This window comes from Ammodytes marinus (assembly GCF_949987685.1).
Source record: "Ammodytes marinus genome assembly, chromosome: 11".
NCBI lineage: Eukaryota > Metazoa > Chordata > Actinopteri > Uranoscopiformes > Ammodytidae > Ammodytes > Ammodytes marinus.
Window position 1 is genome coordinate 21,112,476 of NC_137215.1, and position 15,557 is coordinate 21,128,032.

Consider the following 15,557-nt stretch of genomic DNA (forward strand, 5'->3'; position numbering starts at 1 on the left):
ACTCAATCAAAATACAGGGTCAATTACCTCAAGGAAATAAATTGTCACCTCCGAGAGAAGGTTTAATCAACATTTGGTAAGACAGAACCACACTCTAAAGAGAGAGAAGAGCGACCATTTTACACTGATTCAAAACAAAAACTCTTTAAATCACAGCATTGTATTGGTGCTTGGTATGTTAAGGACCCGTAAACAATGTTCAATTGAGCTTTGGGCTCCGTGCCTGAAATAATACATTTCATAGATTTCATAGTGTGCAAGTCCATCATGGTGACTATTCATTAGCCTAAATATGTGATGCGCTCATCTGACAACAGTTGAAGATGACATGCGATATGTCAGATGATGTAGTCTTTAGGTAGAGAACATGTATGTTCAGTTATCTTGCAACAACAATGTCTCTTGTTGGCATGCTTTTAAATTAACGTGTACACTCTATAAAAAGGAAATGTCAAATGAAACCTCTAGTATAAGTTGATAGATTCAGGCAAAGGATAAGATCACCTAGGCATAACAAATTCTGTTATCATCTTTGTCATTCAATAACCTTCTAATGTTTATGAGACCAGCAGTTTGAGCCATCTCCTCCAAAACTACCAAAAATCACATGTGCGCCTTGGGGATCATAACATTTCTGATTTTGTTAATGTAATTAACTATGAATACACTTAAGGTGCAATTTATTTGCCCTCACAGACAATAATTTGATCTCCAACTTGACAAGCCATTCATCTTAGACCAAGGCCAGGACAATGTTTAAAATAAGGCATACTACTGGGCATGGTGGGATATTTATCTAGGTTACATAGTATAACAGTTTGAGATAAGGATGAGATCAGAAAGTATCCTGTGGAACTTATTTCAAATACCCACACATACTTTATTAGCAAGAACAAATACAATCATTAGAATATTTAAACATAAATATGGATCATGTACTGATATACAAGCTGGGAGTGTGCACTATCCGCGTGGGCATTTATGTCAGTCATACTTAAGTTAACAATACAAATAATATATTCTATTTGGGTTAGCTTATGTTGTACATATATTCAAAAAGAGTACAAAATTAAAAATGTCACTGGCCCACCAGATGGAGCTGTATAGCCTCACCTAGTAAGAGCGACAATATATGCAAGGATGGGTGGTTTCGCTCTCTTCAGAAGCAACAGCTCAGTAAGTATGCTCATATAAGTCATTCTGATCTTGCCGCGCAGTAAATTGTGCTATTTGGTTGTGTCCCATGCAAAACTGAGAAATTTAAAAAAGAGTACATCACATTTAGGCTGCATGAAGCTGTTTTTGACAACAAACTAAGCCGAGAATAATGCGATATGTCATAGGGACAATAATCCAATACTATTTCGTGCCCTCACAGTGTGGTAGACATTTTAGCCGATATTGTAGTCTATCGAGTGAAAACCTGTCCCTGAAAGCCTGACACCAAGCCAATCGACTCTTGGCTCTAACCTTATTCACATTTATATTGTATACAACAATGGACCAAGTATTTTGTTATAATTCAAAATGAATCTTAAATGAAAGTGCTATTCAAATGTCCATCCCCGTTACTACAATTATATTAATGAGTTTCCTCATGTATGTAAATTACAAAATGATTGAATGATCAACAGTAGCTTGGTGTTAAAATACATTGAAGGTACATGAAGGTGAGTTTTATCTGAATATGAAGACCTGTGCTGTATAATGATGCATTTTAAACAGTCACAAGGGCCTAGAACAGCCTCTGAAGTGTCTTTTGAAAAGGCTTGGATAACAAACATCTCAGCCGTACAAAATGAGTCAAACCCGCAGAGAGCAGAACAACAAACTCTGAATTTTAAAAAGGAACCCCATCAGTTCACTGCTGACAGGCCACCACAAAGTATCCATCCATCCATTTTCTATACCCACAGATCCTGTTTAGGGTCACAAAGAGATTCAACCTATCCCAGCATGCATTAGGCAGGAGAAAGAATACAACCTGGACAGGTCACCAGCCTTAACACATGAACAGACAAACACATTTCCACTGTTCACATAACCTGCATGTCACTGGCTTGTCTTAATGTAAACCAGTCAATATTCAGTTGATTATATCTAAACCAAAACTAAAACCTAATTGATACGGTACCATACCAATTCAATTTTGTCAGCATTTTCTTAAGTGTATCCACACAATAACCACAAGCACCTGTTTTTTCCACACCACTGTACTCATAACAGTGTTACATAAACAGTCACTTATCTTCCATCTCTCGCTCAGTCGACAAAGCTATCATAAATAATGGATTAGCATCAATTAGCAATGACGTGGAGAAACGGATCCTATTGCAAATAATGTCCAAGTGGATTAGGTGTCTTGCTTTGGCCTGCCTGATTATATTTGATGAATGCGATGGTTAAAAAAGGTGAATAATCCATTTTTGAGTGAAAGGTTTGAGCAATTTTTTTTTCAAAACAACGACCGTCATCACTTCAATTTAACAAAAGACTAATTTGAATGCAGATTGGAAACAACAACAACACGCAAAAAATGAATAATAAATAATGAATAGATGAAACAACTCACCTTGATTTGAGAAGGGCAGGCAATGTTTGCATGTAGATGACTAGTACCTCCAGAGGTAGACACTGCGAGTGATAGTTGCAGACCTGAGTACAGACAGTTGAAACGCCCAGCTGCTGGGCATGGTGGGCCAGCTCCACCCCTCTCTGCAGCACAGGGTTGAAGATGTGTGTGTAGAGCTGCCACTGCACTATAGCGTTGCCCCTCAGGGTCAGGTGGCAAACGTGGCCCGCTATCTGCTGACTCAGCGCCCAGTCCTCACCAAACACTAGCTCCTGGTAAGCCTGCAGAGCATCCCACTTCCACAGCATGTCCTCTGCACCGCCTCCGCTGGGCAGAATGCCCTGTGAGCGGTAGCACAGACTGGTAGAAACGGCCGAAGGGTCCCCGTGCTGCAGGGTCTCCTCCAGGCTCGGCAGCTGGCTGCTGTCCAGAGTGCAGATGTTACAGGAGGCAAGCTTGGCTTTCTCCGAGGGCTGTTCTCCACCGAGCTGGTCTAGGATCAGTCTGCCCAGAACACTGAGAACGTGAGACTGGTAGCTACGCAGACCTGGAGCTTGGAAGGCATGCAGCATGGGTCCTACAACTGAGCGGGGATCCATACAACAGCAGATTCCAACAGCCTGTACCCCGGCCAGTACCTGCAACACAGCCGGCCCGCTGGGAGACAATCGCTGCAAGAGCCGCAGACATTGGTGAGCGCATGCAGCAAGGCAGCAGCAGCGCTCTGGGTAACGCACCGCATCACCCTCCGTCCCGTCTTTGCCTTCTCCGTCCTCTTCAAAGGGATTGCGTCGAGCAGCCTGCTTGAAAGCAGAGACGGGCAGGCCGGACAGGTCTCTGTGGTGATGGAGAAAGTGGGAGTATTCACAGCGGCGGTGACGCCGTCGGGCGCACACCGACTGATGCAGCTGCTCTGACTTTGCCTTCTTGACAGCGCTGATGATCTTGAAGACGCCTGCGATGAGACCCCGCAGCCGCTCCGAAGCCTCGCCCACCACTTCAGAGTCCATGGCCCTGCCCAGTCCCTCCAGCCGCAGCACCGTGGTCTCGAACAGCTCCAAGCCGTGGTGCTGGACAAACTCGTGGATGAGTTCCAGTGCCTGGCTGAAGAAAAAGGGGTTGGGTGTGGAAGCCTGGAGGCAACCCAGTAGTACTTGTAGCACTCCTTCTAGAAGCTCTGGTAGCAGCAGCGCCCTGTGACGATAGCGGGAGAACGAGAAGTCCTCCTGGACTTCTTGCAGGGTCTTTTTAGGCCGCGGAGCAAACGGGTCCGTCTGTCTTTCCAAGCAGCTCCGGATTTTGAGGGTGGCCCGCAGCAGGTCCGTCAGGCTTCGTCTCAGGCTGTCCGGGAGGGTCTCGCTCTGACTCACGTCCACCGACATCAGGTGCAGGATGGTGCGTAGGAGCATCCTCTGGACCAGCGCGATGGGCTCTTCTGTCCAGCCTCCGGCAAGCTCCTCTGGCCCTGTTCCACCTCCACCTCCTCCCCCTGCCCCTGGATTACAACATTCTCCAAACTCAGTCAGGATCTCCGTGAGAGTGGGTACGACACTGACCGCAAGGCCCGGGTTGTGGTTGATGCTCATGTCAAACTTGCAAACCTTCTCCAACAGGGAAAGCAACACGTGGCAGAGATCGAAGGGCGAGTTTTCCATGCGGTTGAAAATTGATATTGCAGCGGGGTCTGTCAGGGTTTCGGTGTCCGCCATCTGGGACCCGGGGGCTCGTGGGTGGGGGTATGGTGCACTCATGGTTTCTCTGGTGGCGGCGGTAGTGGTGGTGGTTGATGTTAACTGCGAGGCCTCTGAACGATGATGTTGACAGCTTACCCTGATGGTGGAGCCATGTGACCTACGGCTTCTCGCACCACCAGGGCCCAGGACAGCTTTGTCTTCGGGGTTGGCTTCCGAATCTGAGGTAGAGACCTGGGACTTCCGAGCATCCTTTACAGAGTATCTCTGTGCTGTCCTGCGCGACCTTCGCGATTTCCAGGTGCCGCTGCCGACACGGGACCTCTTCCCAGAGTTCGGTTCATCAGTCGCAGCCTTCTGTCCTGCTCTAAGAGGGGCGGCCTTCACCTCCCGGCTAAGGAATACCTCCAGTAAGGAAGGCAGGGTGAAATCTGGCAAACGCAACAAGATATCTTTAAGTTTCATTCAGGATATACATTTAGACCTACATGGCACATATACATACATACTGTTATATTGAGTCATACCAAACTTAAGTTTTATACTGAAATAATATTGGAAAAATGTATTATCCATTTTTATCACATTTCAGGATTGGAGACTTCAGCCATTTGTAATTTTCAACTCCATAAAAAGTATATGCAAGTCAAGTAAGTGTAAGATGAGCAACATCAAGCTAAGCTGTATGACAGCAGTCATATTGTGTTTGTTAAAACACACTTGGTGAGTAGGAATTAATTAAAGCAAAAATGTCTAGGGTCCTTGTTAGAGGGGATCAACAGTCTTGTACTAAATACCAGTGTCATCCTGAGGTCACTTGCCTCACCAAACACTAGTCTTCTCCTTTTGTATGCTTATGTTGAGTCAGCATAATGAAGAGTGAGACACTGACTACAATGTTTAACAACGGATTAATCCATTTCAAAATGAGGACAGGACAGAGTGTGCGGTCTTAAGCAAGTAAAACTTAAACTAGATTAAAAATGAAAATTAGAAATATGTTAGGATCATCGGACACTATTTCCAGTCAAAACTACTACTTGCACTGCATTTACATAAATCTGCCAAAACTAATGCTCAAAACATTGCTCAAGCTTAATAAAGAATAAATTGAAAGTTGTGAGATAAAATAACTATATTAATAAACACAGAACATTTCTAGCCATGTCAATAACGATATTACTGTACAGTGCTGCAAATCACAGAAAACTGTAATGCACATAAAATGTTATACTCGTAAAAATAAAGTATGCACATTGAAATCATGAGTTACAAACCAGGAAAAAGACACAGTCACATGCCATTAGAGCTGGGCAGTGTGAGGTATGTGCTGTTAATATCAACATCAACATGAACACAAGCAAGTAATAGAAAAGGATTTTGCTGCTTCTGACCTGGGGCTTTTTCCTCCTGTACAGGGATCTTCCAGACCAGTGGTAGCAGAGACAGCAGCAAAGTAAGCAGCTCCTCGCGGCAGGTCAATTCCTGAGAGTGCAGTAAAACACACTGTGGTTACTAGAAAGCCTGCCTGCCCTCTCCCTTTGGCCACACTCTTATGTCACACCCAGACACACCCAAGACCTACTCCTCTCCAGACTCCCTTTGCCCATAGTCTCTTAGACCCCTTTTCCACCTAGCACCACTAACATGTGGTTTTAGATTTGAATACAAGTGGACGGCTCTAAGTACAGGTGGAAACACTCTCAGGACGCATTGAAGACGCATTGAGATCGGATCACAAAAACCACATTCGGAGATGGTTCACGTCGCTTGTTTCCGATGTGTCCGCATTCAAATCGTAGTATAAACAGCTATGTGACTTTTGTCCACATTAGGGACTGCCTACTCAAATACCGCCCCTTGCCTGAGCGGAAATACATTGAAAATGCGGCTGCAACTGGCGGCTGCAACCACAAAGTATTATTAGTGTCTATTTACTACTCTCAAGATTTGTTTGGGTCTGAATTAATTTACATAAAAAAAAAAGTATTCCCGGAACTAGTAATTTAACAACATGTATTTAATTAGCTGGCTAGCTAATTGGACTTCACTGCAAGTATATCAGGGAGCAATGTAGCATCTACATAACAGCCTTACTTCCAAGAACTAGGGGATCTCATGTCTATCCAGGGCATTCCTCACAGCAGAGAGAAACAACTCCTTCAAGTGTTAATTGAAAATATAAGCTCATTTCCACTCCACATCTTGCCAAAGTGTTCTTGTTTTTCCTATAATGGAAGACAAGTAACACTGCTAATGGTACGCAGATCCATCAATCATTGAATTGTCATCTGTAAGGCAGTGAAGAGAGAGAGAGAATGACAAAAGGTGTAGTTGCTTTAAAGGTAATGGGTCTGTGTTTTGTGGTATTGGCATAGCCATAACTGCCAGAAATTACCCATGAGTTAATCATCAACTGTATGCCACAAATCCAGCAGGCTTTTGTGTTAGATATTTCCTTCTATTACTCTGGTTATTAGCATGAGTCATTTTGGGTGCATTTAATTACACTTTTTGTAGCTTTAATTATAGTCAAACCAATGCAGGATTTGAGAGGCTGACTGATTTATAAACCGGCCAATAGTATTTTTTTTTTAAACAACATCTCAGTCCGGAAAGCGACAGGGTGGCACAAGGTGAGAGTTTAAGCGAGTTTACGTCTTGTATTTTTAAAATGTAATTTAATTAACATGCTCTATCACTATCAAAATAACAAATAAAATAAAATAAAATAAACGCACAGTGGAACCAAACTCCACTGAAACCAAACTCAAAAGTATATACTTTCTACTACATTTAAAATACAAGCTTTACGATTTGAAACCATGTTTTGCAGACCACAAGCGTCACACACCACAAATAAATACATGTTTATAAAATGACTTGTCTTGATTGTTACTAAAGGATTATCCAGGCCACAGCTGACGCTCACAGCTGGAGCTTGGAATGACACACTCACACATTAATGCATTAAATCTGTAACGAAAGCTCCCATTGAAAGAGACTATATAATAAATCAGTGTAAATGTAGCTAAAATATATAAACAATCAAGGCAATGGGGATTCTGACAAACACATGCCCACAGCAGCAGAATGAACAGACCAAGTACGTGCAATCAAGCAGTATATCAAACAAAGTGTGGGCGCTGCAGAGCTCATTTCCTCTTTGGTTATGGCAACCCTGCAAGTTGTATTAACAGCAGAGGCAGTCTATTAGCAATATAAGCCATATGGTGGTATAGTACTTGCGTATAGCTTTTGTAAATCAAAATCTTTCAATCAATTTTTTATTGTCTGAATATGAGAAAAATAGCTTGCTCAAAGAAAAGATTGGGAATAATGTAATTATTGTTAAATTCCAAACCTACGATGTACGTGTTATGCGTGTTTGAACATGAGATTATAAAGCATCATATCATTGCATAACTTATTTTTCACCCGTGGGTTTTATCGATCTGAGGTAATTAAATACCACTTGAATCTAACCTGCTGACATCTGCTTGATGTTTTATAATCTTTGTTGTTTTCTCTTTCTACTGTATCTATATTTTAAACATTGTCTGCATTTTCTTTTTGATGAAACAATATTTTTATGTAGCAGAGGTTACACTTGCTCAAGTGTAGAAATAGGAACTTGTCATGCTGATATAGAACAGATGCTCTGTTCAGTAGATTAATCAAAAAATGTGGCTGAGAATGAGAAACCAAAAGCAGTGGCTTTCAAATGTGGTGTGAAAATCACTGAAGCAAACCACAGTGTTAGAATATTATATATATATATATATATGCCGATAAGTATATATATATAGTATATATAGTGTCAGATGCTGAAATGTTGCTTTCGATAGCTGAAATGAAAAACTACAAACTCAGCAAACCTCCCCAGTGCTGAAGCTACAGTTTAAATGCATGTACTTTATGACTAGCTGGCTTCTAGGGGAAGACTGCCGATAAGTGTTGGATTTTTTTTCTCAAGAGGATATGACTTGGTTGGTGTTGAAATATCCTCACCTGGTCAATGATGGAGTCCAGGGTGCTCAGCAACAGGAAACCCCGCCCCCTGACCAGGTACTCTCCCAGAGCCACCATGTGACTCTCCTCCTCGTCTTCCTCCCGGGCCTCTGCTCTCTGGGCCACTGCGCTGCACAGCTGATGCACATCGGTCAGGAACTCCCGCGCCAGTGTGTTACTGGCCCCACTCATGTCTGAGCTGCAACAGATTAGGCAAGACATCAGAAGGATGTGGCACAATCACACTTGCCACACACAAACACACACAGGCTCAAAATAACTATTGTCAATTGAATTCACAGACTTAGGGTGTATTCACACATGCCGTGTTTAGGTCGGTTGAAACAAACTCAGATGCACTTCCGCCGTCGGTGCGCTTCTTTTAGGCAGGTGTGAATACAGCAATCGCACTCGGGGGCAGACCAAACAAGTGGTCCGAGACCCAGCTGAAGAGGTGGTCTCGGTACACTACCATACGCACTCTGCTGCAGTTCGTATGTGTTGTGAATTTGTCCGGACTCGTTCCGACCCAAATGCAGGAGGCACTGTGCCTTTTCTTTCTTTTAATTTTTAATAAATTGCCGTCAGCTTCACATTATGGGAAAGTGTTGTTGTCGTCATTGTTAGGACGATAAGTTGTGATTTGACCGGGAGCCCAGAACAATATATTACATTTGATCGAGAGGACGCGTAAAAATGCTGAATGTGTTCAGCGATCAGATGAAGGAGAGGGGAGCGTCTCTCGCACAGTGCCAACAGGTTCACGCTGCGCAAGAAGTGTGTGTTTTTATTTTGCTTCCCATGTACGGGACCGTCAATACTATCCCCGTGTCAGTTTGGAGCTGAGCTGCGCCGAACGGACACCCAGCTGATACACAGTTTAATCATCTGAGTGTCAGCTTGAGCCTATTCTTCTCGCGAGCCGCACTTCCAGCAACAAAAATACAGTAAACATGATGTTTCACATCGTAGGCTTCAAGCCACATAACGTGGCATTGTCATAGGGCTACATATTATAACCATATGAAACAACAATAATTTGATGTTTTTCTTCTTTATTTATAGGCTAGATGTAGGGTTTTTTATTATTTTTGAACCCCATATTATATCAATGATATATTTCGCAGTTTTTACTTGGTGCTTCCTGCTTCTCTCCACCCCAGAATGTCTGTCCAATGAATGAATGACCTCAGATCACTTGTGGTTTTGCTTCATAATGCTGGTTTACCTGCAAAAGGGGCAATATGAAAGTGGACCACATCAAACAAAAAAAAACTATTTGGTCTGGACCAAAGCAAGTGAACTAGCGGACTTTCCCTGTGTGAATACACCCTTAAAGACCAAACGGCCCACTCGAAATCAGACAAAGTCACACACTTTGCTTGTATCACGTGGCTGATTTAACTCTTCTGTTAAACACACTGACAGTCAACCCTGATGGATTCATGAAAGGTACAGATATGGATGTAAGTTTAAGGAAAACCAGTAAGTTAAGAGCTTATTCAGTCTCACATCGAACATAATAATAACATTTCTGATGTGAATTAGAATGCGTATGTGGAATTTGGTAGAAGCAGACACAGATAGCAGAAAAGCATAGTATTAGTGTTAGTTTATTTGGAACGTCACCTGTAATTGTTAAATGGGACAAAGCTGCAGTTCAATCACATTAGTTATTGTGTTAAGGTCAATTGAAAATGCCTGAAAAAGACTCACATGTTGTCAGTTTAAGCTGTTACAGAGTTTAAGCTGACATGTTGAAATCTACACAATCTCCATCTCAATAAGCAAAACCAACCACTGGTCCAGTTATGCATGTTTTAGTCTAAACTTAACATGGCATCACGTCAAATGAAGGTTAGTAAGAAGTACTTCCTCCTCCAAGCTTATGTCCACCACAACCACGTGTTTCTCTAAAATGTACCAAACAATAACTTGTAAGTCTCAACTTCAGACACACACCTCACACCATTGGCCATCAAAGAAACACACACACTTTACAGGACAATCCTAGTAACAGAGCTCGACATAAGTTTGACGGTCCCTCAGGACTGAACCAATAACTGATTCTACCAGACAGTCCTGGACCAAATAACGTTTACTAATTAAATAATGTTTATCCTCTGCTGTTAAAATGCTGCTCTGATCTAAACATATGTACTACATAATATTATAATTGCTAGAAGTGTTCGGTTAATGATGTCTAAAACAAGTATTTTGTTAAAAAAATCTCACAGTAACCAATACATAGTCGTTCTCATCTTACCTAATGTTACTGGGCCAGTTTCCTTGCGGTCATCTTGCATTTGCTCCAAGCATGACTGCAGCTCTGCTGGCTGTGTCTGCATACCTCCTCACACGACTGCTGACTGAATTTTCTGTTCTGCAGCGCAAATTCCATTAAATTGGAATTTCAAATGGAAGCTTTCCAGATTTGCAGCAGTTCAGCGTATCACATGAAAGCATGTGATGTCACATGGTGAGGGACTGGCAAGCCCCTGGTGCCCTGTAGAAGACCTCTGTAACCCACCATCATTCATGGAGTACTACAAGCCCTTGGGGGAATTTCTGTTTTAATGCACAATAGCTAAGAACAACTGGAGGAAGCGCCAAAAAGAGTGTGTTGGACTCTAATAGAGTGTTAATCCTAATAAAGAATACATTTCTTGGTATAAGCACTTCAAGATGAAACCCATACTGATTTGTTTTATACGCTGTCCATCATTTCTAATTCAATTTTCATCTCTTAACAAGCAACATAACATATCAAAGTTTCTGAAAACATGGTTTAAAATCTTGCGTTTAAGTTTGATTTGCTCCACTATGCTTTCAAAAAAAGTTCATTAAGATCTGTATACACAAACCATTGCAGCTCTATTCTAGTTTTAAAATGGGAGCACAAGGTTTCCGAAAAATAATTGGCTAAAGACATTATGCTAAATGTTTTTTTAATGGACTGGAAGAGATCATTTTTCATTTATTAAAGAGTCACTGAACATTTTCTAAGCCATAGCAGTGATAGAAAACAGCAGAGAGAAGGTACGCACCAAAAAACAGCCTCTGCTAAATAAGAGTGTAATTCTCAACCATAACTTAAAAGGAGAAGACTTCATGAGAATTTGGTCGGAAGCAGATCATGGAAGAGGAAGATGATGTTCTGAAGCGGCTGGAGAATAATGAGAAGGATGTGGCAAAAACAAATCCCTAACAATGCTTTATGCAATGCATACATGTGTTGACCCTTCCTGTACACAGCATATCTCCTTTATAAGTACCCAGTCAGGGTACCCATTATGGCGTGGCACAAGACAAATCTGAGAAATACTGTCCAAATGAAAGATTTTGAACAAACTATTTAAACACAATTACTAATAACGGCTTTTGTTTCACATGTGTGAAGAAATGTGTGTAAGGCAATACACAATAATAGCAAACAGTTTGCTGCACACGTGATCACCGATTTGAACCATATTGACTCACCCTGACTTCTACTGAATAGCCAGAATCACCATGATAATTAACTTTTGCTTTAGTCTGAATGAAATTCTGAATTTAGTCTGTCCACTGAATGGAGCTTTTTTAGGTCAGAGGTTACTCTCAAACAGACCAGATGCACATCTGCCCACATCTCTACTTAAGACTAGCAAAATATTACAATTGTTTTTTATCTTTACAAAACACACAGTATTTAAACGTTTTGGTATAGGGAGGGAAACGACCAGACGATGTGACCTTACAATACTTTATCGCTCGGTCAGGTTTGACTTCTTACTGTGCAACAGCCACTTTAATTTGTTATAAAGCCAGTGTTTGCATTGTATTATCTAAAACACACATGCAGTAAACGCCTTTAACAGCTGTGATCAAAAGGCCCATACTGCATCCTGTAAAGGCTCAAACACAGACTTAATTAACTAATGGCTGGGAGAAGTGTATTATGTGATAGTAAGTAAATTAAAGCCTAAAATAATTAAAATCAATATATATTATATCAAAGTTGAGAGTCTCAATAAGCTTTTACAAACATCTGATTGAAAATAAATGTTGATAAATATTATAAAACTGAAATCCAAGAAACAGCTTTATCACAGTTACCTTTGACAGGACTGTGTGGGCGTGGGCGTATCAAAGTGTCTCCATGGCAACATTCATTGTCTTATAGAACGTTCAGGCAGAGAACTGCAGTGACTGGTTCAAAAGACTTAATTTGTCATAAGAACCAGAGCATAAGAGTTTATCGAAATAAAAATATCTTTAATTTGGATTGATGAGATGCCTAACTCTTTTCAGATGCTTAATATCATGCAATTAACTCTCCAAATGACATAGTTAGAAGGATTTTGTGGATTTGGGTTAACAGGGGGTTTTAATGAATTAGAAAATTAAAACATATTGACATTTAAGGCTGTATGAGACATTAAAAAAATAAATAAATAAATCACACAACAGTCTTTTAAAACTCAGTATTTTCTTGTCAGATATTTAAACCAATATTCTGACTAAGTTCTTCACCAGCTGTGCGCCAGCGTCCTCCCTGTCATTTAATCATTACCACAAGACAGTGATTAGAGACTAAGTAAACAGAGACAATCCTCCTGCTGCACAAGACACATTTCACATTTTGCGTTTCCCCTCTGGTTAATTATTGTGATGTTCTTATCCCCAACTGAGTAAATGACACAGTATTCAGATCTGTTAGTTTCTGTGTGGGTTAAAGAAAAGATTCATTTTGCCAAAGATGCAGTTTTCACCAGAGAGAAAATAACACATTAAGCAAGGGGTAATATTGCAATGTTGTCTCGGTTAGCATGGCTCTAGCTCTATTAAGAGTACATTATACTATTATTTAACCAGGATTTCCCTGTGCACAGTTCACTGAGTAATATAGTGTCGATTTCACAGAGGCAAACATGGTTTATCCTTCTGATAAACTGCATCCGTATGTCTGTCTACTGCAAACAATACAAAATTAAGAATGTGCACGCACAGGGTGTGTGAATTTGATGTGATTTTTTTCCACTGTGGATTATTTACTCCTGTAGTTTGTTTGGTCCAATCTGTTTAAATAAATTCACATGTGACTGCAATGAGCTGTGACGGTCACTTGCAAATGACAACAAAGTATATCATGATAATGAATTAATTAAATATATATTTTTAGTTGTAGGCTTATTGAAGCCAAAAGAGGCTTGTTTGATAAACAATTAATATAATAATTATTCATTCATGTGCTTTTTAGACATTTAAATCAATGCCGATTGTGAAAGTTTTACGCAACACTACAATTAATATAAATGAGAAAAAAGTGTGGGGCTTATCTTTGATTCTGTTCCTCCAACATCACCTACACCTGATGGCTTTGAGATCATCAGGGTCACACGGCACTACACCAACCGAATTACAAACGGATAATATGAAATTGCAGTGCAATTGGAACATCAAAACTTTGGATCTCTTCTTTATAAACAAAAAGAGATGGTGGATGGTAAAACTTCAAGACAGTTTACAGCAGTGTAATGAATGCAGTATTTTGTTACAAACCCAGTGTATTCATTTCTATAGCATTAAGTGCTTAATTATTGCAAAAGCTAAACAAAAAAAACAACTATAAAATGGAACATCCATTGGGGGATCTAACAGAGCGAAACATTGCTGCATCGAGCTTGCTTTCAAACCAGGACCATTACTTCAGGCTTTTTAACCAAAACCCCATTCAAACAATCACTTTTCGGCTGAGGGAACACATAGCGCACGAATGCTAATGCCCTCACTTAATTCTAGGAAGTGTGTGCGGTTTGACTTATTTACTCTGCTCAGAATACAAACATGAGACACTTGAGGTGCCTAATGTGATGTCCCACAATTTTCCACCATCAATATGTAAATCTATGCAGCGAGAGTACTCCAAAAGCTAATGCACCATGATTACATAATGTCTGCAGCCTCTACTAAAAGTGGTGGGACATAACAATTATGGACATTAAACTGTCACTTCTGCAGTTACTTTTGCTTGGGTCAGGACTAGAGAATACACCCAGTCAATGTCACAACCTGACATTACTTTCATACAACCATTTAGATACTGTATATGAAGTCCCTTTATTGGTTACCCACTATATCACTGATCAAGTGCAAAACTGTCATGAGAAGTGATGTACTTTTTGAGAGTGCAATTGTGTAAGTTAGGGGTGTGAACGTTTACAAAAATGTCTAACCGTGTACAAGACGGGATTTTTTTCGTGTACACGGTTTACCGTGACGTCATTGTCCTTGTGCGCACAACGTCTTGTAGGCGCGCACGCACACACACACGCGTTTGTTCACCATTAAACACACAGTTGACATGAACTACGCTCGTTTACAAACACACCTCTTATATTAGGTCCATGGTACACACACACACACACACACACGTTCGCCTGTCATGTGTCCGCCGTCATTATCGCCCTTCATTAATTTCCTGATTAATATAGTCTATCGCAAAGTTCTACATGTCCACGTGTATGCAGGTTGAACAGGTGTTATAAAGTTCGGGCTACCTAAGCGCGTCGTTCACGTCAACCGGGCAACTTTAATCTTTAGGTTATCTTTCATCACTCGTCCGTGGCTGTGACTCGAGCCCGAGCACGGCGACTCGTGTGTGTATGCGCCGATACACACACACACACGCCAAGGGACAGACATATTCGGCAGACTAGCTTTTATCTTCCCCGATTAGTTTATTAGTGATGTAAAATCAATAAATGTGTGTCTCCAGAACATATTTAAAAACTTTGAAAAAATAAATTAAAAACTGTTTTCGTTTATTGATTTTTCCTAAACGGTTAGGATTTACTAAACGGTTACACGTGTACATGTGTATACGTGCACACCCCTACAGTTAACAGCACAGTTGTTAGAATAATAAACAAGACCTACCAAAAATTCAGTGCATATTTCTTGCTGTGGTTGGGGTGATGCTGCACATAGTGGAAGAGACAGAGGAAATTCTCCAGACCCTGAAGGGTGACCTGCCAAAGAGACAAGAGAGACGCAGATAAGACACAAGAGCAGCGACATCAATCATAGTCAGATCAGGACTATAAAGAGTACCCTTTCACTTGACAACCCAGGAGGACATTACTCAAAATTATTGGATGGTTTAGAGTCGTGCTGCATTCAATTAGATAGTGACGTCACGTAACATTAATCTCATTTTGCGGAACTATTACTTAATGCACAAAGTAATACATAAAACCACATTTCATACATTACGTTTAACCTCTGAAACAAACATGTCTTGA

At 40.9% G+C, this 15,557-nt stretch overlaps 1 protein-coding gene across 1 annotated transcript in view; it reads right to left on the minus strand.

Annotated features, from left to right (window-relative positions):
- Positions 1-15,557, minus strand: part of lyst (lysosomal trafficking regulator) — a 59,655-nt gene that overhangs the window by 33,309 nt on the left and 10,789 nt on the right. Inside the window, exons 3-6 of the mRNA XM_080037028.1 lie at positions 15,193-15,284; positions 8,275-8,473; positions 5,658-5,748; positions 2,573-4,694 (exon numbers count right to left, since the gene is read on the minus strand). Of these exons, the coding sequence (XP_079893154.1) occupies positions 2,573-4,694; positions 5,658-5,748; positions 8,275-8,473; positions 15,193-15,284 (2,504 nt within the window). The remainder of the gene's footprint in view (positions 1-2,572; positions 4,695-5,657; positions 5,749-8,274; positions 8,474-15,192; positions 15,285-15,557) is intronic.